This window comes from Colias croceus, chromosome 15 (assembly GCF_905220415.1).
Source record: "Colias croceus chromosome 15, ilColCroc2.1".
NCBI lineage: Eukaryota > Metazoa > Arthropoda > Insecta > Lepidoptera > Pieridae > Colias > Colias croceus.
In genome coordinates, this window is record NC_059551.1 from 2181618 (window position 1) to 2207303 (window position 25686).

The 25686-nt window shown below is 34.3% G+C and overlaps 2 protein-coding genes across 6 annotated transcripts in view; one reads left to right on the forward strand and one right to left on the reverse strand.

Annotated features, from left to right (window-relative positions):
* LOC123697681 (zinc finger and BTB domain-containing protein 44-like) overlaps positions 1-1663 on the reverse strand; it is a 38290-nt gene extending 36627 nt beyond the window's left edge. For 4 of the 5 annotated variants that reach the window (XM_045644203.1, XM_045644201.1, XM_045644204.1 and 1 more), the window contains exons 1-3: positions 1510-1663; positions 1050-1243; positions 482-785 (exon numbers count right to left, since the gene is read on the reverse strand). In XM_045644203.1, coding sequence (XP_045500159.1) covers positions 482-785; positions 1050-1243 — 498 coding nt within the window. In that variant the 5' untranslated portion in view covers positions 1510-1663. The other variant, XM_045644200.1, reaches the window with a different exon arrangement.
* A 1951-nt stretch (positions 1664-3614) lies between these two features.
* Positions 3615-25380, forward strand: LOC123697687 (inositol-3-phosphate synthase). The gene is made up of 12 exons (XM_045644221.1): positions 3615-3925; positions 5340-5512; positions 5694-5806; positions 6154-6311; positions 17549-17682; positions 19565-19685; positions 20136-20286; positions 20550-20641; positions 21078-21186; positions 22168-22344; positions 22687-22862; positions 23554-25380. The coding sequence occupies exons 1-12, from the start codon at positions 3806-3808 to the stop codon at positions 23644-23646; spliced, it is 1617 nt and encodes a 538-aa protein (XP_045500177.1). The 5' UTR covers positions 3615-3805; the 3' UTR covers positions 23647-25380.
* The last annotated feature ends 306 nt before the right edge of the window (positions 25381-25686 follow it).

The window sequence follows — 25686 nt, forward strand, 5'->3', positions numbered from 1 at the left end:
AACGGAAATGGGGTAATCAATAATTTTTTAATAGAAATATGTATCATATTAAAAAGAAAAAAGAATTATTATTAAATTAAGTTGTTTGTTTCAGTTCATTTAGCAAATAAATGTCATTATAACACATTCAACAGCCATTTACTAATCAAAACATTCATCCAATTTTTTTATACCGACATACCAGAAAATTTTATCAAAATTTTACTCATAATTAATGCAAATAACATTATCATCTTTAAATTGATTTAAATATTTAAATGTATAATGATTTTTTGGTGATACAAAGTAAAAAATTTCATTCGCATATAATATTGCTTTTAGATATCTTAAAAAAAGTTAAGGGACCATGTAGAATTATAACATAATAATTTTTTTAGCACAGTATTTGTAAATGAATGGAATTGCAGAACATATACACCACACTATAATTACATAAGACAAGCATCCATAAAATATTGTAATATGAGAAGCTAAAACTTACTTGTTTTAATCTCTCAACATCGGTGCGTGATTGTGGAAATGATTGTGATGTAGAAACTGCCGAGCTTGTGGATGTTTGGCTGTATGAAGGGTACTCAAGGTTCACATTGAGCAGCTGTGCAGCATTATCCCTCGCTTCATATGCCAAGCCTCTGATTTCCAGCTCGGACGCTGTGTGCATCAGGGACTGCAGGTCTAACTCTTGCACGTCCACCGACCCTTTGTACATGAACTCCACCAGGAGGTTTATCTCCGAGAAAGGTATACCCTTCAGTATCACTATGGGATGCTGACATGGATTGTCCCTATAATTTATTTATCATGAGTTGCTTTTCTTTATCAAACATTTATGTTCAAATGTAAATTATCAATATTTTAATTGTTCAACAATTAAATTCTTATCATGAGATAAAATGAAAATAATATTTAAAATAGTGTTTATGTAACTAGACTTCAATAATTAACATTCGAAAATAGATGGATGCCAGTTCAAATTTAATTTATTTATCATGCAATTAACCATAATTCCAGGAATAATGAATAGCGAGAGTGTATAATAAATGACTCACTTGAATATTTGTTCGAAGTAAGGACTGCATGCTGAAAGTACGAGCTTATGCGCTTTGAGAGTGCCGTCGCGACAGGAGAGTGTTACGTCTGCGAGGGCCGACGACGAGTAGATGGTCGTGAACAGCTGACTGAGGTTCTGCAGGTGGTTGTTCCACTTCAAGTGGAACGTCTTGTCGCTCACCAGCCCCTGCATCTGCACCACCACAAACACTCACTCACTAATTCACAACTTATAAAAAATCGACAGAAAACCGTCGCCGCTGCGACCGCTACATAAAATTATAATTATTACAACTTATTTTTAGAACGATGCCCGTAAAAAAACACTATACGTACGCGGTATGACAGTGTAATACTGTAGGTACGCGCCGACGGAATTTAGAGCTATAAAATTTTATTTATATTATATTCGGTAAAACTGTAATTATGACTAAAATCATCGCAGCGAAATTTTCTCACCTCTATTCCAATTTTCGACTTCCCGAATTTTTACAAATAACACCGAAACATTTCACAAAAATTTTTAAATACTTATTATGTTACACAGAAAGCCGTGTCGTAAAAAACAGAGTGGGGCACGCCGTGGCCCCCTCCTTGCCCCGGCCCCCTCGCACACAATCAATATACGGAATATGAGAGCGCGGCGCGCCGCCTCGCCCCCCCGCATGCTTTATTATACCGTAATTAAATATATACAACTTTATAAATGTACACCGCTGCATGTAGGTAGGTACAACAAATGCTAAGTTTATAATAGGTATATTGTACATACTTATTTCATATTTTGTTAGTACGTAGCGTTCTTTTCGTTGCTTGTTTCTCGATATTTTTAAAGAAACATAATTATTGATGTTTAAAATATATAAGTAATAATTAGATAACTATGTTCTGTTTTTATTTCTAAAAATTTAACCTAGGTAGGTAGTCATTTGTATAAAAGATTCGCTGGTAAAAAATATCCTAATTAACTACCTACCTACCTACATTTTATTAATTAATTTTTCTTATTTTATTATATTTTTTTAATTATTAATTTATAATTACAATTACAATAAAAGATTTCAACCCAACTTGGGCCCCTTCCTAATAATAAATTGTCGGGTGGGAAGTATGTGTGTAAAAAGTACTTGAATCTCTTTTCACAACATGCATACGCTTTTACCCACACATAGACAATAGTTGAAATAGATGGATCCAAACCGTCTTCTTTTTATTAGATTCCATCCTTTCATTTATGTACCTGCCGCAGAATGCATTTCTACAAACAAAACAACATTTACAACGTAGGTATACATTATTACATATTTTAATATGTTATGCGGCGTCGGGCGAGGGTGGAACGAAATGAACTTATACATTGTAACTATGCTTGTAGTTGTACTTTTAATACAATATTATATGTGTATATAGTTGAAGCTGGCTGTGTAGATGTAGGTACCTATAACAATATTTATGATGGAGACTTGGAGAGAAGGGCGCATGAGCGGTTGCATGAATAATATTTCTTCATTTGCCGAAGTACTGTACACCTATCTATGCAATACAAATATATAAATTGCCGTGTACAATGTACCTACATCTAAAGTATTGGATGAATCGTATGAATATTTGAACTAACTTCACAAATAATCCACAGAAATGGTAGGTATTTAGAAATTATATCAATTTTTTGCTGGTTTCTTAAAGAAATACAAAGAATTGACTTTCATTTTAAAGCATTAACTTCTGACGATATTTTAGTATCAGTTACACAAAAAAATCATCAAGATACCTCCCAATAATTATTATTTTAATCGGTACACAGTTTAATATACTAAATTATATGTAGGTATATTCACATGATACTTTTACATAATATGTATTTTAACCAAAATATTTAAGTTAAGTATTTAAATGGTATGCAATTAATATAATATAATATGTACTTGTATGGTACTAACTACTAATAAATTTTCGTTAATAATATTTATTAATGATTACCATTCACGCTGCGATTATTTTATTGGTGGTTTGTTTGACACACGCTCGTTTAATGTGTACGTGCTTTAAAACATTAAGGTAAATTTTCACCGTTGACAAAATTTTGCATGTATGTATGTCTTATAAATTTCACTCACGATCGCGCTATAATAATAATTATACACAAAATGGTAATTAAAAGTTTCTTTTGCTGACTTTTTTAATATTAATACAGAATAATTTATGCGTAAACTTAAATTCCCTAAGTCGTAAATTTTGCCCAAATTACTCACTAATTATTAATATCTGAGCTTTAGCTTACCTTTTACATTGCATAGGTAAATTATATTTGTCTGATTATTATTTAATATTATTAGATAATTGTTAATATTTTCGTATGAATTTAAAGGCCTGTTCTAGGAAGAAATATTCATTTCTGTGATTCATTTTAATTTTATTAATGAATAAAACCTTTTTTATTTGTTTATGGCTTTCAATTGATAATCTGTTACAATGTCAAATATTGACATATTACGTCATCTATTGTCTATAGCTTCTGTCAATTGATAAAAAACAAATAAAAATTTAGTAATCTGTGTGCACTTAGCAGTGGTTGACGTTTATCAAAAGAAATATTGTCACACACATCGCATACTTTTATGAAATCATAACTCAGAGGACCACTCTTCAGGGATTTATCTTCGTTCAAGTACATTCAAAGTAAATTTAATTGTACTTTAATTTATTTGCTCAGTTTGTTTACTTACGAAATAGTTTCCTTATCTAAATCGCCGTAATGGACACAACCTCCAATTTAGTTGTTTCTTCTCCAAAAATTAAATATACTGAAGATTATATTTATGCAGATTACGATTATGAAGAGACATTGGTCACAAGAAACAAGAATGAGCTTGTGGTAAGTTATTTATTAGTTTGTTTTATAATACATGCTTATTGCCGGCGTTGTATCGATCGTAGATTCACCTGGAAACTTAAAGAACAAACAAGTTTATTTAAAAGGAGATATTAAAGTAATTGGTCTGCTATTCACAAAGTAACTAGTCACACCCTAACATTATAATTTCTTTTAATTTTTCATATATTTACAATAATCATATTCCTAACCTAATAGGTATTTCTATCTACGCAAGTTAGGAGAAATCTTATGAGACTAACTGTTAGATTCTGAATTTAAAAAATAGCATGTGGGGTTTCTTTAGATAACTGCCGCACGTATTATAGGTTTTTTGTGGGGGGAGGAGGGGGGGCAGGAGGGGGGGACCCTCCCACCAAAAGGGGAAAGTTAGGAAACCAATAGTTTTGGAGAAAAATCAATTTTCCTATTCTAACCTCAAAATGTATGGAATTGGTGTAAAATCATTTTAACTAAGCATTAGACGATAGTAACAAAAATTTTACGATACATAAATAAAAACAAACAAGTTGTGAAAACCTACGTAGTTTTTTTTATTTGAGTGGAAATCGCCCTAAAGTCGCTTCTGGCACTCGCCGGCCGCTACCGCGGCAGCCTCGCTTCGCTCGCTCGGCTCGTGCGGCATTTCAAGAGTTAACCTAACACGCTCGTCGCTTCGCTCCTCGCTACCTATTTGGATATTAAAAATAAAAGTTTAATAGTTTTTTAACCTACGTAGATTTTTTTTAAGCTATTGCATAGCTACTATCGCGGGCCTTGAGCGCGGAGACCGAATCCAGAAATTGCGTAACGAAAAACCACAAGCTCCCCACTCCGACGGGCACGGAGGTGTGGCTTGAAGGCATACTATGCAATAGCTTTGCCGTGGCAGTCCCCGAGTGCCACATGTCTTTTTTGTTTGAGTGGGAATCGCCCTAAAGTCGCTTCTGGCACTCGCCGGCCGCTGCCGCGGCACGCTCGCTTCGCTCGCTCGGCTCGTGCGGCAGTTCAAGAGTTAACCTAACACGCTCGTCGCTTCGCTCCTCGCTACCTATTTGGATATTAAAAATAAAGTTTAATAGTTTTTTAACCTACCTAGGTACGTAGATTTTTTTTTGTTTGAGTAGGAATCGCCCTAAAGTCGCTTTTGGCACTCGCCGGCCGCAGCGTAAAGTCACAGTACAGTGAAATGGAACATGGAAAGTCTTGGTCCGCTTTTTTTGCACAACAAAACGGATAAATGCACTTTTTCGCACAAAAAATTAATAACTAAAAAACTACAAGTTTCCTAACGATAATATTTTGGGATTACAATCTTACATTACCTAGCTAACTAAAAATATAAATATTTCCAACAAATTCGTGCGGCAGTTAACTAAAGCCAACCCTAGCATGTTCTAATATTTTTCTTTTTCAGGCAAGGCCGCTCCGTACCTCAATGCAAATACGAACCCAGAGGAAGGTAGGCAAGGTTGGTGTGATGCTGGTGGGGTGGGGAGGTAATAATGGTTCCACCTTCACAGCAGCGGTGCTCGCCAACCGTCACCAGCTCTCATGGAACACTAAGAACGGAAAAATGGATTCTAATTGGTGAGAATACAAAACTAACACAGTGTTTCTTTTTCTTATGATATTTCTTTATTGAGCTCTTGTATGGTTTAAAGATTATTTTTGTAACAAATACTAAGTATGTATAATTTTATTTAAATATTTTTTATATAGCTTAACAACAGTGTTGGCTTTATATAAGTAATCCTTTATTTGTCAAAAGGTATGGTTCGATAACACAAGCATCAACTGTTAGGCTCGGAATTGACGAGAAGGGCAATGATGTCTATGTTCCAATGTCACAGCTGTTACCAATGGTAAATCCAGATGATATTGGTAAGTTTCTTGAATAAAAAACATACATTTCCTTAACAAATTTAGATCATTTCATTAAAATTGATATAAAGATCTGCAGATTTGGTAGTTGGCAACTATTTTTTTATTATTTTCTCAACAAAACAGACAGTGAAGATTCGGTAATAGAGTTCCATTTTACCCTGGTACGGAATCCTAAAATAAACAAAATTTTGTACTAACGTAAATGCTCTTAAAAGCTTTCCATTCAAACATTTTATTATCAAAGTTTAACAAGTAACAAATTACGTGTAACTTACTATATATTAGCTTATTAAAAGTGTTTTATATTCCAATAATAATAAGTAATAACTCAATAAAATATACAGTGATCGATGGCTGGGACATCAGTCCGCTAAATCTGGCCGACTCCATGGTTCGAGCGAAGGTCATCGACTTTGATCTGCAGCAACAACTGAAGAAAGAGATGTCCACTATGAAGCCACGGCCTGCGATCTATGATCCAGACTTCATTGCCGCTAATCAGGTTAGTCTTTTAGATTAGTTATATAAATTGAGTGGCATACACAGTGTAATTGAAGGTATGGATAAATAAAGATTTTTATTATTTTATTATTATTTATTATTATATTGTTCTGGTTATAGGAAATTGGTAAGGTCAATTCTAAGCTTTACTGTTTAACAAAAATGTGTAGTACGTATTTAACGGATGATTAACCCATTGAGCTCCAAGCGGCCCGATCGGTCCCAGACACGATAGATTTTCTATTGTGTCTGAGGTTATGGGGCCTGAGTTACTACACGTATATGAAAGTATTGCAGCAAATGATAGTGTGAATTTTTTCATAGGTTTAAACATGCTAAAAATAATTACTTGTTGTAAATTATAAGGAAAGCATGTGAAGAAAAACACCGTACAAATTTGCATGTCATCATTCGATGGATAGTTAAAAATATTGTTTATGAAAATACATAAGTACCTATACTTTTAAATCGGCCATTTCATTTTTATTGATATGAATTAGTTTGAAGTTATTTTAAAAATTTGTTGCTACGGAAGTTTATGTTTAATTTGTAAAATGTAAGGCATTCTAAATTTTCATAGCTATGCATAATAAATGGGATAATGCATATTTTAAATATTATATTATTTATGAATAGTTTGCTGATAATGGTAAATTAACTGTTTGCTAGTATCCGTTTAATAAAATAAGTATAAAATTTTAACATTTGTGTGTGATTTAAATATTAACACAATAAGAAAAGGAACATTGTTTTCATGTGTTTTATTAGATAGTGTTTTTAAATGTCTCTTCATTGTCCTATCCATTTGGGACGGAATGGTCAAAAAAATTAAAAACACAGAATAACTTATTTTAAGTTATACAAAACCTTTTCAACTATGTCTGATACTAGAATAATAATAATTAATAGGTTTATCTATACTAATATTATAAAGCTGAAGAGTTTGTTTGAACGCGCTAATCTCAGGAACCGGTCCGATTTGAAAAATTCTTTCGGTGTTAGATAGCCGATTTATCGAGGAAGGGTATATATTATCATCACGCTCAGACCAACAGGAGCGGAGACACGTGGGTAAAACACACGCAGCTAGTGGCGGCACAGCTAGTGATAGAATAAAATTTCGATGCAAAGCAACTGAATAAACACAATCATCACTTCTAAAATGAACTTCTTGAAATCTATACATATATTATAATAAATCTGTAGAAGGGTCAATTCTGTACATTGAAAATATTGAAAAAATAAATAGCAGGGGTGTTACTGGATCGATAACAAGCCCAAATATGTGATTAAAAAAAATTTTTGTCTGTCTGTCTGTCTGTCTGTATGTTCAGGCATCACGTGAAAACTAGCGGTTCGATTTCGATGAAACTTGGTATAATTATACCTTATTATCCTGGGCATAAAATAGGATACTTTTTATCCCGGAAAAATACGTAGAAAAAAAAATATCTTAATTTTTCTTAATTTTTTCCGCGCGGACGGAGTCGCGGGCGGAAGCTAGTTTTAAATAAATTTGAAGTACGGAGGATTTCTTAAACTTTTGAATGTTAACTGTAATTTGTGTTTTTTGTGTAAAAAACCATTCGACATCAGCAGACATAATGACTTGCGCTCCGTGTCAACGACACGTGATTTCGTACCGTTACGTGTAGGCCTTTTTTAGTTTGTCTGTAATTGTACATAATAACTAACTGTGCTCCGCGGTTTTACTCGCAGTGCTCCGCTCCTGTTGGTCTTAGCGAGATGATATTATAGCCTTCATCGATAAATGGGCTATCTAACACTGAAGAATTTTTCAAATCGGATCAGTAGTTCCCGAGATAAGTGCGTTGAAACAAACAAACAAACTCTTCAGCTTTATAATATTAGTATGTAGATTGTATTACAAGCTCATCGCCCCGGTTCCGCCCAGGCCGACGTTTTTTTTTCACATTGTTCATTCATTCATAATTAAACAGCCCATATATTATGTTCTCACTGATACAGATTCAAATTATTACAAGTTCATAATTATTACTAACGAGTATCCTAATCTAAATGGAGACAAATTGAACAAACAAAAATTATTAAAATTTGTTCAGCCGTTCTTGAGTTACAGGTGTAGGTAGGTGGTGTTACTACTCTTATAAAAATTTGTACATACATATTATGAGATAGCATTTTAGAATATTTAGAGATATGGACTGAATTTAATAGGTATTATTTGCGATGAGTCGTAATACATATTATAATTTGTATAATAATGATGTTTTTTTAAAAGTCGATTTTGAAACCATACATAACGCTATTTCTGAATAAACCTTTTTTAGCAAGCTCTATTTAAAACTGGCAAAAAATTTAGAATAAAAAAAAAACCAGCTGCCGAGCGCTGAAAGAATTCTAATTCTTCGATGCATAGCAATATCTACCTATACAATTTGTATCCTGTCTAAGAAAATATCTAAATTTTTTTATATACACATAATAATAAATTTAGCCAAATTAAGCACAGTTACAAAATATATAATATACCTACATACAGCGATATCTGTATATCACTACATAGTATAAAACAAAGTCGCTTTCTCTGTCCCTATGTCCCTTTGTATGCTTAAATCTTTAAAATTACGCAACGGATTTTGATGCGGTTTTTTTAATAGATAGAGTTATTCAAGAGGAAGGTTTTAGTATATAATTTATTAGGTTTTAGATAAAGCGGGCGAAGCCGCGGGCGGTGAGCTAGTTTTAAATAAAACTTAAAAACACGTAAAAAGCTTAAAAATAAATAAAAAATATATCATTAAATTAAAATTATAATTTAATCCGATGACTACTTAATCTATATGAATAATATATAATTTTTTATATATTTTCACGGTTCAGCTGTATTCCTAGTTGAATGACCGATCGCTTATATTGCAACATAATAATAGCTAAGTATCGTATTTCCATTTAATTGAAGTAATGGATAAAATTGATGTCCTTGCGTTGACAACATACACACATCAACACCGTCTAGGGATATTACGAATTTTTTTCAATTAACTAAAAATTTGTTATAAATAGAATGCAACTTAATATTTTTTATAAAGCCTATTTATTAGGCTATAGCTTAGAATAAAACAAAAACAGTTTTTTTGCGAAAATAAAATTTTATTTATAAAAAGACAAAAGGTGAAGTAATGGCAAAACTAACGACGTATGTGTTTTTTGAGAAAAAAGTTAAAAATAAAAGAAAATTATGCCAGTTTTTGCAATCATTCAGAAAATCAATAATCAGTGAAACCACCCATGACGTTAACAACCGTCCTGCAACGGTTTTTCATGCTTTGAATCAAGTTATCAAAGTCAAGCTGTGGGATATTGTACCAGGTCCTGCTAAGATGTAAAAAAAGTTGCTCCTCAGTCACAATGTTTTCAGGAAAATTCCTCAAAGCCCTTCTTTGGAGCATGTCCCACGCGTGCTCTATAGGGTTTAGGTCAGGTGATTGCGCGGGCCAGTCTAAGACGGATATGTCGTGCTCCTGCAGCCACCTGGTTACCACTCGCGCTGTGTGCGAACGGGCGTTGTCGTGCATGAGCGTAAATTCTTGGCCCATTTGTAACCGATGGGGGTTGACTATTGGTCCTAGCACCTGGTCACGGTATTTTTCAGCCGTCATGGTATTTCTGATCCAAACGAGGTCTGTTCGTCCACCAACACGAATTCCGGCCCAAACCATAATTGTTCCACCGTGGTAAGGGTGGACTTCCTGATGGTGTAGTAGTCGACTCTCACGACCAGGAACTCGCCATACGCGTACTCTTCGTGAATCGGGATGGAAACCGAATCGAGACTCATCAGTAAACAGCACTACAGACCACTGGTTATCTTCCCAGAGCAAATGTTCACGAGCCCACTGCAATCTTCGTCCACGATTTCCTCGGCGTAGTGCTGGAGTACGAAGCGGTCTGCGAGCATGAAGATTAGCTTCATGCAGTCTCCTCCTCACAGTTTGGTCACTCACAAGCAACTGGTGCTCTGACTGGAGCCTTTGAACCAACTGCATGGCCGTAACATTTGGTTGCCTTCTTGCAGCAACTTGCAAAAATCTGTCTTGTCGTCGGGTGGTTATGCGCTTCCCACCTGAGTGTCTTTCAGCCACTTCTCCAGTAGCACGATAACGTGACCATAATCTCGAGATAACGTTCTGTTTTGTTCCAATCTCCTCAGCAACACTCCGTTGAGTAGCCCCAGCTTGGAGCATGCCTACTGCCCTTAACATTTCCTCTCTTGTTAAATGGCGCCGCTGCATGATGCGTACAGTGTCAAAATTTCGAAATTAATCGCTAACTTGTTGTAAAACACCAATAAATGACAAAAAAGAACCGAAAACTAATGGTAGGTAAAGTGCACCTTCGACCTTCTCTCTAGTTATGCCGCGCAAATCTTTTGTTTTTTCTTTAATTTCTTAAATTCAAATTTAGAATTATTTAAAAAGATTTATAAAATAAGCTTTCTTAAAATATTTTAAAACTAGCCAGTATTTTTTGAAATTAAAAACTTTAAACATAATATCCCTAGACGGTGTTGATGTGTATATTATTAGACCATAGTACTTAAACGTATTAAATTGTCTATGATTAAATATTTGGGGTAGTGACATTATCACTACATAGTATAAAACACAATCGCTTTCTCTGTCCCTGTGTCCAAAAGCAGTATAGATGGTTAAAAATTAAATGAACTGCAAAGTATCTAAAACAGAAAGTAAGGGGAAATTCTAGTTTTTGAATTGAAAATTGAATGCCATAAGAGGTCCTAAAGGCTAACCAAATATTTTTTCGTACAGTAGCTGAAGTGCTGAAACCCCCACCCTTATCACTTTATAATATCTAAGGTCTTAAAAATGAACAACGACAGAATCTCATATTTTATTACTTGAAAAGATCTCACGGGCAGATATGAATCTATCTGTATATTGTGAAAATTTATCTAAATCACTTTCAACCAATGATTGGTATATGCACATAATACTGGCAACATCATTTCTTGTTTAAGTTTTAATAATAGCGAAATTATGTTTTATGTTAATAACATGCCTTAGAGGAGACTAGCTTTCCGCCTGCGGCCTCGCCCGCGTTTTCAAAGAAAAACCCGCATAGTTCCCGTTCCCGTGGGATTTCCGGGATAAAACCAAGCCTATGTTGCTCAGTGAAGATGCAGCTTTCTAATGGTGAAAGAATTTTTGAAATCGGTCCAGTAGTTTATGCGTGAAAAGCATACATACATGTCCTCCTGTCAGGGAGCGACTTACTTAGCGTTAAGGCACCCATTTGAATTACAAACTTTTACTCTTTATAATATTAGTATAGATTAATTGCCAGCAATTAATTCCTCATTACATTTCGGTATACCACGCGAAATTTATGTTCGATCTCGTATTATCTTGAATAATGGCACCGAATACATAATAGTAGCTAAACGCTACAGAACGGACACTCTCCGCCTCCCGCCAAAACTAAACACTTACCTCACCCCGCACGATCAGACATAAAATGGTCCATATTTTTCTACAGGGACGATACGCAACGAAGATTGACAACATTAATCAAATTGACTTCAAGTAATTTTATTATTTTGGATTTGTGATTATCGTTTTTCGTAGAAAATGGTTAGATATTGTGCTGTTTACGGATGTATTTCATCAGAAAAACGCGAATTTTTATTTACGCTAGTCAAAAATGTGCCAACCATAAAGCGTTAACACACACATTTGCAGTCTCTACAGTGTGACTGTCAAAACGATAATTTTGTATGGAGTGTCCGGGGTGTGATAATGGCCTTAGATATTGGAACTGATAAATAATGAAAAGATACAAAATTCATTATGTCCATAAAATTACGGCGAAATAAGATTAAAGAGCTTTTAGTAAAATGAGCGTAGTAATTGAATATCCTGTGGGATGCTCTCCATTAGGCTTTATGAGTGCAATCATGGCTGCATTTTAAAAGACAATTAAATGATTGAATTTTCCCCGAACCCTCGTGCCTGCGTCGAAAACCTTTTACGACGTATTTAATTGAATCAATATGCGTTTAAAAATGAAAGAAATTTGATTCTCTTGTCGTGATATGCTGAAAAAATATCGGAAGTCTGATGCTTTAAATAATATGGTTTTATGCATAATGCATTGGTTATGAATATATAGTTCCCGAAAATCGTTATAGATAAATTATCAAACGAGGATTCATCGTTATTCCGTTAGGCTCTTAATTATAATATGTTTTATTGGTACGTAACTCAGAAATAGGATGTCTTTCTTTTCAATTTGAGTAATAAATAATTGCCTATTACTGGGTTACCAGTAATGGGTGTGGTCGAAGGTGTCACATTTGAATCCACAAGTAGATAAAGAAGGAAATTTGAAGAAAGGTTGTTTTAAATATAGTAAAAAAATATATGTATTAAATCTAATATATATTATAAAGGAGAAAGTTTGTATGGATGTATGGATGTATGGATGTGTGGATGTATGGATGTTTGTTACTCTTTCACGTAAAAACTACTGAACCGATTACAATGAAATTTAGCACACATATAGAGGGTAACTTGGATTAACACATAGGATAGTTTTTATCCCGGAAATCCCACGGGAACGGGAACTATGCGGGTTTTCCTTTGCAAACGCGGGCGAAGCCGCGGGCGGAAATCTAGTAATTATATAAATCGTTTGTGGTATTGTATTGTAATAATTGAATTTATATTAGGTACCTATAGTTTGTTTTTTAAGACGTTAGAATTAACCTGGATCATTACTCGCCATTTACTACCATGAGCAAATAAATGAATAAAATAATAAAAATTATAAAACGAGCTAGAAAACATCGCTATTTGAAAACATTCAGTTTCACCTATAATCAAATCCTGAATACCTATCTTCCTGTGAAGTGTGAGGTACATTGTAGTATCGATCGATACAGGAGTGCATGCGCGATTACATTAACCTATGTAAACTAAATACGTGTTCGGATTGTAATACATTCGCACACGTGTCAGTATTAATATATTCATGTATTATTTATATTCCTTGGACGTTTTCAAAATGTTGTTGTTTGCGTATGTAACAGAAATAGACGGGCATGGAAAGATTTAGTTATGTTTTGGTTATGACTCCCTTGCGAGTATTGTACGCGTTTTTGCGCCGTAATATATGCTACTAGCTGTGCCGCGCGGTTTCATCCGCGTGCCTCCGCTCCTGTTGGTCTTAGCGTGATAATATATAGCCTATATTACTCGTGGATAATGTAGCTTTCGAATGGTGAAAGAATTTTAAAAATCGGTCCAGTAGTTTATGAGCCTATTCATTACAATCAAACAAACAAATAAAGTTTTCCTCTTTATAATATTAGTGTAGATAGTGTAGACTAGCTTTTTTTCGTTTTTTGACATTTTCGCCCGCCTCGTAGTAAAAAGAGATCACGCATACAAAAACCCCCAATTTTGATACCATTTTTCATTGGTGCTCCGCTCCTGTTGGTCTGGAGCGTGATGATATAATATAGCCGATATAAAGAGTGGCCTTCTTGGATAAATGGGCTATCTAAAACCGAAAGAATTTTTCAAATCTGAGCAGTAGTTCCTGAGATTAGCGCGATCAAACAAACAAACTCTTCAGCTTTATATATAACTAGCTTTCCACCCGCAGCTTTGCCCGCGCAGTCAAAGAAGAACCCGCATAGTTCCCAATCCCGTGGAATTTCTGGGATAAAACCTATACTATTTCCCGGGGCAAAAAGTAGCCTATGTCCTTTCTCGGGTATCAAAATATCTCTATACCAAATTTCATGCAAATTGGTTCAGTAGTTAAGGCGTGATTGAGTAACAGACAGACAGACAGACAGAGTTACTTTCGCATTTATAATATTAGTATGATAATTTTTAAGTAGGTACTTATTGATGATTACGGTTTAATTTTGAAAAAGTTTTCCTTATTATTAATTTAATTTTAAAAAAAAGTAGGCGGAAGATAGTACATAATAACAATTTGTAAAATGCTATTAACGGCTTAATTTTACATGTAAGTACATTGTACATATATTACACGCGCTTTACACATGTGATATAAAAATAAGGAAAGTCTATATGTAGGTATTAAAAAAAGCTAGATCTCTACTTAGCGATAAGGCACCCATTTGTTTACTTTTGTTTTATTAATTGTTTGTTTCTTTTTAATTTTGTTTTACAATTTTTATTTTGTAATAAAGTTTAAAAATTTTAATTTTTGTTTGTATTTTGATATGTTAGTTTTGTTAATTGTAATTGTGTTGACTATTTTAAATTATGAAATAAAATTTAGAAATTTAATATTTTGGTTTTTATATAAAACTTGGTTTTTATATAAAACTTTGTTTTCGCCCGCGCAGTCAAAGAATAACCCGCATAGTTCCCGTTCCCGTGGGATTTCCGGGATTGCGTCATTTTGCCAGGATAAAAAGTAGCCTATGTCCTTTCTCGGGTATCGAAATATCTCCATACCAAATTTCATGAAAATTGGTTCAGTAGTTTAGGCGTGATTGAGTAACAGACAGACAGACAGAGTTACTTTCGCATTTATAATATTAGTATGGATTTCAAAATATGTGGCTGTTGTATAACATAATAGTAAGTAGTAATCCAACATAATAGGATTGATGATTTTTACTGGTAGAATGGAGCGTTTGAAATACGATAATAAGGTACCTAGTAAGGATACATATGTAAATAAGGTAAAATGTAAGGTTATATCTTGCTCACATTACTCTTAGCGTGATGATACTTATAGCCTATATTATGGCCATTAGCTTCCGGGATAAATGGGCTCTAGGACTGAAATAATTATTCAAATCGGACCCGTAGTTCCTGTGATTAGTGCATTCAAAAAAAAAATTCTCTAGCTTTATAATATTATTAGTTATTTCAGAATATAGCTGTTTATACGTTAGCTACTATAAAGTATTCTGTGGGATAGGTTTGTGCCAGTTTGAGGGTAGTTTAAGCATAGGAAGTGTCATAGCAAGCAAACAATTTTCGACCGGGAGGTTAGTGGGAAGTGCGAAAAAACGTAACCGTTAAACAGCGTGGTCTCAATAAAAAAGTGAATGAAACTTTATCAGTTGATCAATTACGTGCGCACACGAGGGGTGGGGGATGCGGGTCAAGGGCGGTGTGCCGACCTTCCTCAACACGGATCGATCGGGATCGGACTCTCAAAAATAACCTATCGATGGCCTGTTATCACGTTACCATGGTGACGGGGTGAGAGCCGCTCATTTGAAATGTTACGCAAAAACTCCGGAAAATAGGTATTTTTTTTGTCGTTAGTTTAACGTTCAACGTTTTTAACTCGGGTTTACGAATATTTATTTGTATCTATGAAGGGTGTTGTAACTCCCAAATACCTAGATGAACCGATTTGAGAGTGATTTTTGAGATAAGTAGGAAGTATTGACCATTGAAATGGCTTTAACTGTAAGCTATATTTGGCGAAAATGGAAACTCGGCAATATACAGGGCTTTTGGAAAACTTTTTTCTAATTCTCTTTCGATACCTATGTATCTATAGTTTCTACATTTTAAAACAATAATTATACACCTTCGCAGAATGTATTTTCCCCTAACTACAATATTCATATGAATAGTTGATGGACGTGGGTAATAATTGTAAACGTTGTCTAACAATTATTACCCACGTCCATCAAAACCGCATAAGAAGGTCAAACATCGCTTCAAGGAAGTCGATATTGATTTCCAAGCTTACAAATACAATTCTATGAATGATAGGTGTCTAGTGTCGAAATATTGCATTTGTTTATAAAACACGTATCGTTTTGCAGATGCATTGATATATGATATGTCCGGTTTAATGCACTGTCTCTACATTCATGTTTTTTTTTCGCAAATCTGTTGTTTCGAATGTAGAGTAAAAGTAGATGATGTCCAGGTTGAAAATCGGGTAGATAGTTAATATAGAACTATAAAAAAAATGTGTGCGTGTACTAGTGTACACACGTAAGAAGTGAAACTTCTTTATGACCTTATTTTTCAAAAAATAATTTACATTAAGCAACTTTACAGAAATACGTCGAATCACGCGTGGTAAAATGTCACGAAAAAATGTTACAATAAATTTTTTTCCAACCCCAATAAAGAAGTTTCACTTCAAAAAGTAATGGGGTTGTTGAAGTGAAACTTCTTTATCGGGGTTGGACAAAAATTTATTGTAACATTTTTTCGTTATGCATGGTAATTGTTAAAATATGTATTGACGATTCGAAAGTGCTTCTAAAAGAAGTCTAAGTGAATAAATGAATGTTTGAGTTTGACCTTTTTCAATCAGGCAAGTCTTTGAGTCTCTGACGTCAGAAACCTTTATTTCTTAGAATTTTCTTAAAAAAGGAGATCTGTCATCGTACCTAGTACCTTTCGATTCACTAGATGTTCACGCGGTATCTGAACCAAAGTTGTAAGTAGTAATTAATTTAATATAGGTATATTATTACCACTTTATCTAAATTATAAAATATTAAAAAAATACAAAATTCGTTTTAAAATTATGACGATTCTTGATTTTAGTTGTTTTTGATACTGTATATAAAGTTGTAAATAGTTTAAACATATTTTATTTTAATTTTTTTTTACGAGATTGTATATTATGTTAATTATTACTGAGGAACGACGGATGTATTTTTATTTATTATATTTTTATATTAGAGAATGGTTATTATATGGAATATTTTGGAATATTCATAAATGGAATTTTCCTTTAGGAATATTTTTCTTCTATACAGATAAACTTATTACAATAATTAATTTAAATACAAAGGGATGTTAATTTATGTCCATGTGTATGTTTACATAATTATAATTATTGTAATGAGCAGTATGCTGATTTTATCAGCATTAGCGTACATTTTATCGATTTCTGTCATTCATACACTGACAATATGGAAAATTAGAAATTTCTAAAATCTAACAGTACACGTGTAGAGACACTCTTTATACACTCGAGTGTGAAATAATATACTAGCAGTTCGTCCAGGCCCCGCCCGCGTCGACTTGGTAAAAAAGAAACAAAATATAGCTTATGCCACTATATAATTGTGTAGTTTCTTGTTGGTATATGAATTTTTAAAATAGGTGCAGTAATTTTTGAGGTTCATACAAACATTCGAAAAATAGTCACTTTTTCCTTTTTTAATTTACTAAAGTTTATTTATTTATTTAATCGTTACAGGCTGATCGCGCAACGAATCTCATCAGAGGCACTCGCTACGAGCAATATTTGCAAGTGCGAGCCGACATCAAAGACTTCCGCGATAAACACAAGCTGGACAGCATCATCGTGCTGTGGACAGCAAATACTGAACGGTGAGCATTCGTTTATATTTATTACCCGACTGCGACTGAGGGTTATGATTTTTGAGTGTATGTATTTTTGTTTCTTTATATAATTTATGCTAAACATGTAATAAAGTTTATTTTTCCCAACGCAATAATTTTTGCTCACCTACCTCCTATAAATGTGTTTTCCCTGTTCAAATTAATGGTAGTCTGGAAGAGATCGCTGCTTAGCGATAAGGCCGCCATTTGTACATACATGCATCTGTTTGTTTTTTTTTTCTGTGTTTTATGAAAATCTTGTGTGTGTGCGCAATAAATCTATCTATCTGTCTATTTGTGGCACGCTCAAACCACAGGATCATATGTCTCCTATGAGGGTACCCGATACAGGCCATAATCCACCACGCAGGCCAAGTGCGGGTTGGCGGATGTCGCATGTCGTCGAATTTTTTGATTCTTCGACATGTCGATTTCCTCACGATGATTACCTTCACCGTTCAAGCAGTGGTGATGTTATAATTTTAAGTTACCATGATTATAATAATTCTTTTTAAATGTAACTTTGTGTTGTAATTTATGAAATTTAGTAGAGCGGTTCGAGCGTGAAAACTAACAGGTTAACAGGACTGTTTTTGTTCCACTTCGACTGTGTTGCTTTTGCTAATTAAAATTGTTAATGTCGACTTTATTTGTAAACTACATACGTACATAAATAAAAAAATAAAATATAAAAAATATAGTGTTTAAAATAATAATGATGCCTTATGAATTAATAAACATGTACGTCAACACTTTTTATTTCATAAATAAACCGGTGTAAAAAGGGAACATTTTCGTTATTTCACAATAATATAAAAATATTTTGTTTTTGTTTTTTTCTAAGTCCTACATTAAATTATTTGTAAGGTTTGGAATTTAGATGATATTACACGCAGAGCTTCATATTTCAGGTTGTTGAACGCTTGCCGTCTCTTATTACATTTAATTATAAATCACTTTGTTAGAATAAATAAATACTGGTTAAATAAACAATATTTCTATTTCTATTTTATAGAATATATTTGAGAAAAATAAAATTATCTCAATAATTGTTTTGTGATTGTTTACAAATTTTTATAATTAGGTATACATATTAATAAAGTTAGTTTATTATTTTTTTATCTCCACATTTACAATTTTTGAAATAATAATATGGGTATTTAGATAATAGACTACATATGTATTTTTTTATAATACAACACTGAATATCTTAAAAGTTATTTTTAATGTATTTGAAATGAATCAATGATAAAAATAGTCCAGTAGAAATATGCAAAATTGGCGTAATGTAAAACCGACAATTTTAAATTTCATTTTAATATCAAACGAGGTAGCTTAATCAGTGATTTAGATGCATTAAAAACATAAATTAAATCAACAAATTGTGCTTATCAGTTCTAAGGAATAATTTAAAATTGTTTTGCCGTTTTTTAAGCGTTCAGCATTATTAATGGGCAAAGTTTATTATCTAGCTTTATGTTAAAACACGTGTATTGAGAATTTTAATTAAAATGTGTTTCTTTTAACCCATAAAAACATATTTTGTTCGTTCTATGATGCTTTACACTAAAATTGTATTGTGTCTTCTTTTTATCTAACTTTAGACAACATACTGTTTTCATACACACATTTATTGCGCGTATTAATTTACTTGAATGTAAAAGTGTCGATGATGTTATTTTTTTCTATACACATCTATAATAACTTATAATATTTTTTAAGTTAAAACTCAACTAACAAAAATTTTAGCTGCACTTTTTGTAACATAATTTACTAACAAACTATGTACTAATAAAAAAATTTGTATTCCAAGTGTTGTCGGGAAATAAAAGGCTTTTCTATTTTATATAATTGTTATATTACTGTATAGGTTCTGTGAAGTCATCCCCGGAGTGCACGACACAGATGAAAACTTGGAGAAGGCGCTAAGAGCTAACAACTCGGAAATATCGCCTTCCACCATCTTTGCGTTGGCCGCCATTGATGAAGGAGTGAGTTGACTGAAGAATTATTAGTGTTATTGATTGTGATTTTAATGTGGTTTCTGAAAAGTATAATTACATATGGAATTTGCTGACAACGACTGTTCAGTGTGTCACCCGTTTCATTTATTTCCTCTTGTTAACAAACAGTTTTTAATTGCATTGTGTACAGAAAAAAAAAAATATTCTGACAAGATTTTATTTTATTACTCTCTGCGTTTAGTTTTGTATTGTGAACATTATAGTTTCGTGTTACTCTCTGTAGTGACTACTTAACTTACTGGTGGTTAATAATAATTTCTATCGTATTATGACGTTTTAAAAGGATTCCAGGTATCCAGGTACCAGGATCAAAAGTAGTCCAGGCCAATGAGCTCAAGTATTTATTTTGAGTTTAAGATTCATCTTGATTTTGAGAAATAGTTTGAAAAAATTTACTGAAATAAAACTTATTTCTAGTGTTGCTACATAAACGGTTCGCCACAAAACACGCTAGTCAACGGCGTGGTAGAGCGCGCATCGCGTCTGGGCGTGGCGGTCGCGGGAGACGACTTCAAGTCGGGTCAGACCAAGCTCAAGTCGGTGCTCGTGGACTTTCTGGTGTCTGCCGGTATGTAAATGGGGAGATTATGAACAATTAGAGTCATAATCATGCACAATAATGTCCGAAGCAAAACTCTGCCCATAAATTTATTGGGCAGAGTTTTCTTATTTGAACATTACTGCCATAAAACGTGTTGTGCTGTTTATTTCAATATAATATGTTTTATACAACGTAAAAATGGAGGAAAACATGATGTATTTTTATTATTTAAGGGTATTGATTATTCTAGATTCTCAAGAATAATTGTTGTCTTTTATTAATTACAACAGGTCTAAAACCGGTGTCTATCGTCAGCTACAATCATCTTGGTAATAATGATGGCAAGAACCTCTCAGCGCCCAAGCAGTTCCGATCCAAGGAGGTAAGAACATGTGATACTTATGACATTAAATATGTGCTCTTCTTTATTTCTACTAACAAAAAGTATTTGCACAACAATTTTACAGATATAGAATTGTCTTTAATTCTGGAACCAGGTAGATTAAATGTCTGGGCTCTTTTTTTTCTGGGCACTATTAAATAAAAGTTTCTTTCATTCTGCAAATAGTCCTGGAAGTGAAAGCTCTTTTGATTGTTGTATATTTCTAAATTGCAAAAGACGTTGATAGCGATATATCCTTTCTATATAGGGATAATTGCCAAATATAATTATGAACAATTATTATCCAAAATGTTCTACAAAAGGTTAATTAACAATACAAAGCATAATTTAAATAAATTATGATGAGTTTTCTATAATATAATACTGAAATAATATTTTTGAGTAGATTTTCGTTAAAACTAAAGCACAATTGCAGATAACGAAGAGCAACGTGGTGGACGACATGGTGGAGTCGAACCAGATCCTGTACAAGCCGGGCGAGAAGCCCGACCACGTGGTCGTCATCAAATACGTGCCCTATGTCGGTTAGTGTACTAACTACTCATTATAATGTGAAAATTTGTAAGAATGTATGTTTGTTACTAGGGGAATTTAGATTATAGACTACAGGCCCATGTTGAAAAAGTGATGGGTCACTAGTGGTCCGCCCCGGCTTCGCCCGTGGTACATATTTCGCAATAAAAGGTAACCTATGTCCTTTCTCGGGTATCAAAATATCTCCATACAAAATTTCATGCAAATTGGTTCAGTAGTTTAGGCGTGATTGAGTAACAGACGGACAGGCAGAGTTACTTTCGCATTTATAATATTAGTATGGATTTGAACCAACAGGTGACCTATTTAGAACGATAGAAGAGCATAAAATAATAAGATTCAGTACTATGCCGTCACTTGTAAGCTGTCCAACTGAGTGCAGATGAAAATTCAAAAGTACAGATAGTCGCTCCACATTTTGGTCAGATATTTTTGTATGGCATTTTTACCATCGATAGATCCATTAAAAATAATAAGAAAACGCACAGTGCCGTACAAAAATGGTGGTCCACACAGTCGGAATATTTTTTTATTTTCCGATAATTACTCGGAAATACCTCTAGAACGTTATCACTACATAGTATAAAACAAAGTTGCTTTCTCTGTCCCTATGTCCCTTTGTATGCTTAAATCTTTAAAACAACCTCAATCAAAATCTCTCCTTACGCATATACATACGGTAGCCTGGAAGAGATCGCTACCTAGCGATAAGGCCGCCGTTTGTACATATCTTTCTCTATGTTATATTCTTTCTGTATTTATACTTTCTTATGTGTGTGCAATAAAGTATTAAATAAATAATAAAAACTACGCAACGGATTATGATGCGGTTTCTTTAATAGATAGAGTGATTCAAGAGGAAGGTTTTTGTATATAATTTATTAGGTTTTAGACAAAGCGGGCGAAGCCGCGGGCGGTAAGCTAGTATATTATATAGTAGTAGTAGTCGATCTAACAATTTAATTGGACAGGTGACTCGAAGCGCGCAATGGACGAGTACACGTCGGAGATACTGTTACACGGCGCGAACACGATCGCGGTGCACAACACGTGCGAGGACTCGCTGCTGGCCGCGCCGCTCATGCTCGACCTGCTCGTGCTGGCCGACCTGCTGGCTCGGGTCAGCTTCCGGGAGGACCATACTAAGGGTACGGACGATTATTTTAAAGGGTGTTTTTAATAGTTTTTTTGATAGGGATCAATTGGGATGGAGAATTGGATATTTTAGACACATAAAACAAAAAGAGTCAAGAGATTACGGGTTGCTGGGTTGGTCAGGCGTCGCCCCGGAATGGCGAAAGACGCGGGTTCGAATTCTCGTGATTGATTTTTTTTTATTTTATAATAAAATATTTGGGATGGGGAATGTTTGTTTTTTTATATTTATTGTATATTAGCACCAAATAACGTTGGGGCAATTACTATAAATTTTTTTTTATTTCACAAAATATTTTCTCAATATTCGTATACTAACCGTTGTATATCCGCAGAGTGGAGCGGCATGCACGCGGTGCTGTCCCCGCTGAGCTACCTGCTGAAGGCCCCGCTGGTGCCCGCCGGAGCGCCGGTCGTCAACGCGCTGTTCAAGCAGCGAGCCTGCCTCGACAACCTGCTGCGGGCCTGCCTCGCCCTGCCCCCGCTCGCCCACCTGCAGCTGGAGCACAAGGTCAGTGGCCTGCCTCGCCCTGCCCCCGCTCGCCCACCTGCAGCTGGAGCACAAGGTCAGTGGCCTGCCTCGCCCTGCCCCCGCTCGCCCACCTGCAGCTGGAGCACAAGGTCAGTGGCCTGCCTCGCCCTGCCCCCGCTCGCCCACCTGCAGCTGGAGCACAAGGTCAGTGGCCTGCCTCGCCCTGCCCCCGCTCGCCCACCTGCAGCTGGAGCACAAGGTCAGTGGCCTGCCTCGCCCTGCCCCCGCTCGCCCACCTGCAGCTGGAGCACAAGGTCAGTGGCCTGCCTCGCCCTGCCCCCGCTCGCCCACCTGCAGCTGGAGCACAAGGTCAGTGGCCTGCCTCGCCCTGCCCCCGCTCGCCCACCTGCAGCTGGAGCACAAGGTCAGTGGCCTGCCCCATGCTGTCCTGCTAGCTATCGAGAGTATAAACTGACATTAAAACTTGATAGACGAATCAAAATTCGTTTCAAACTTCAAAATTCGCCGATAGTTTAAAGTAAAATTAACAATGTTCTCTATTTCACTACTCTCTTCATCTCCACTTCAATCCAAGAAGAAAACACGGTAAGTACAAAGCATCCCAATAAACATTGTATCCCTGTAATGGATCAAAACTCAAAAGTAAATAAAAAAAAACAAAAGCTATGTCAGCAACAATACGAAATTAATTTCCATTACAATTCTGCAGGTACCATTCCTGATGTCGTCTCTCCGTTCGGGCGCCATGTTCTCTCCGCCCAACAAGAAGCAAAAGCTTGCGCATGAAAATGGCGACCAATAAACCTTCATCTATGATCACCTGTCATCATCTATTATCACCTGTCATCATCTATGATCATCTGACATCATCTATGATCATCTATCATCTACCACTCTCTCCCCCTTATATACATTTTGTGACCATTTGTGATAAAATGAACCATAGTGCCCATTTGACGTGCCATTTACCATGTTTCAATTCTGATTTCTGATTGACCTATATTGTTTGTTTTTGTAGTTTAGTAAAATTTATTTTGAATATTATGAAGTATTACAGTTTAGTATTGTATTAAATTTATGTTGTGATTATTTGCGATTCTATCATATACCAAAAAAAAAAATTGTAATAAAGTGTGTGTTTTAAGTAAAATTAGATCTAAAAGTATTTAGAGGCTCGTTATTTTTGTTTCTTTTTGTGTTGAAATATCACGAAAAGTTGATTCGTTTTGAGTTTATTCATAAAACGGTATTCTTACGAAATATTTCGCACAAATTTTGTGTAAGTACTTATTTTTTTATTAAATTTCGTTCTTTTTTATATTGTTAAATTTCGTTGAAGTATTAAATAGGTATATTTCAGTATTATTTATAGATTAAGCATTATTTTTTTGCACAATTTTCTGAGAAAAGTGTAATATTTTGTTCAATGATCTGTATTTTTAAATCTCAAAACATACGTCGGAATTGATAATAAGGGGGATTGAAGCAATTTATTTTTTCGTTTAATTATCATATAAAAGTTATATTGTTCGTTACGTAATACGTATATCAAAGAAGTATTTATGAATAAGAAATTATCATATTTTTATAATTCCGATTAGATATTAGAAAAAATGAATTTTGATTATTATTTTATCTTAGAGTGCAGTTTTGGCTGTGTTGCGTTTTTTTACCATAAGTACGACCATGTTACGTTTCGAGTTTGACTCGATAATATTATTTATCTATTCCATTATTCGCTTTTGAAGTGAACCTGATTATTGAAGATTTTTATGCGTGTGAGTTACTCCGTCCATGTAATTTTTTCCCAATTATTACTACATTTCATTTTGAGACTATAGACTAAATATTTTTATTGAAATGGTTTGAGACTATAGACTACATATTTTTATTCAAATATGGTTTTTGTTCAAAATCAGACTTTTACAAGAAATCAAGAATAAAAGGACGGAGTAAAGATTGCAAGTAAATAGACGTATAAAGTTTCAAAATGTGCGAGTGTCAATTTTCATTCCGTTTCGTTTACATTTGATATGCGACTCGACTTCTAATGTAAACTGAATAATGTAAAAATTCTTATATCCTATTGATATTTTGGAGTATTTACAAAAAGTACGTAACTTTGGAAAACCTTGCGTGCGTGCGCGTATTTGGAAATATTTACATGTAAAATTTTAATATTATTTTTAGTGTTGCACTATCTCGTTTAACGATTTAATTTTCCACTGAATCTCTTGAGAATCATCAGTATTATACAATGATATATACAGTTTTAGTCCAAGTTATTGTAATAGTTGTGCCCAGTTGTGATTGATCGCATTTAGATTACTGCATTGTGATTTACGAACGTAATTGTAAAACCAAATACTTAATAGTATGAATACGTATATTCTGTTATTGCACTTAATGTATTTCGTATAATTGTATAAGTATTCGTTTTGTGTAGATGATAGTTCTTGTGTGTAGATGTTCCTTTACATATGTTTATTGTATTCATTTGTGCACTATTCAATAAATTGATTTTATTAACACCAAATTTGTGTTTCATTTTATGAGTTCTATTCTATTATTTAAGGCTCTATATATGTTGAAATATAGTGAAAACTTAATAGATAGGGAGGCGAGGTAGCTAAATGGCGTAATTCAACGGCGTCGTCGAGACTTATCAAAATCGAAAGATAACATAATTTCGAAAAGAAAAGCTTCTATGGTAAAAACCATTTTAGCGGTGGGTTTGGCGTGTACGGATTTTCAAAAATGTAAAAAAAACAGTTACTTGGGCATTCTCGAGCGCGTCAGATATTCATACTACGTATGCTCCAAGTGCCTCTGATAACAGCGG

Excerpts from the sequence above, each read along its gene's own strand:
- LOC123697687 (XM_045644221.1), top strand. The coding sequence starts at position 3,806 with ATGGACACAACCTCCAATTTAGTTGTTTCTTCTCCAAAAATTAAATAT. Across the intron at positions 17,683-19,564 it reads TGGACAGCAAATACTGAACG|GTTCTGTGAAGTCATCCCCG; the intron begins GTGAGCATTCGT and ends ATTACTGTATAG. Across the intron at positions 22,863-23,553 it reads ACCTGCAGCTGGAGCACAAG|GTACCATTCCTGATGTCGTC; the intron begins GTCAGTGGCCTG and ends ACAATTCTGCAG.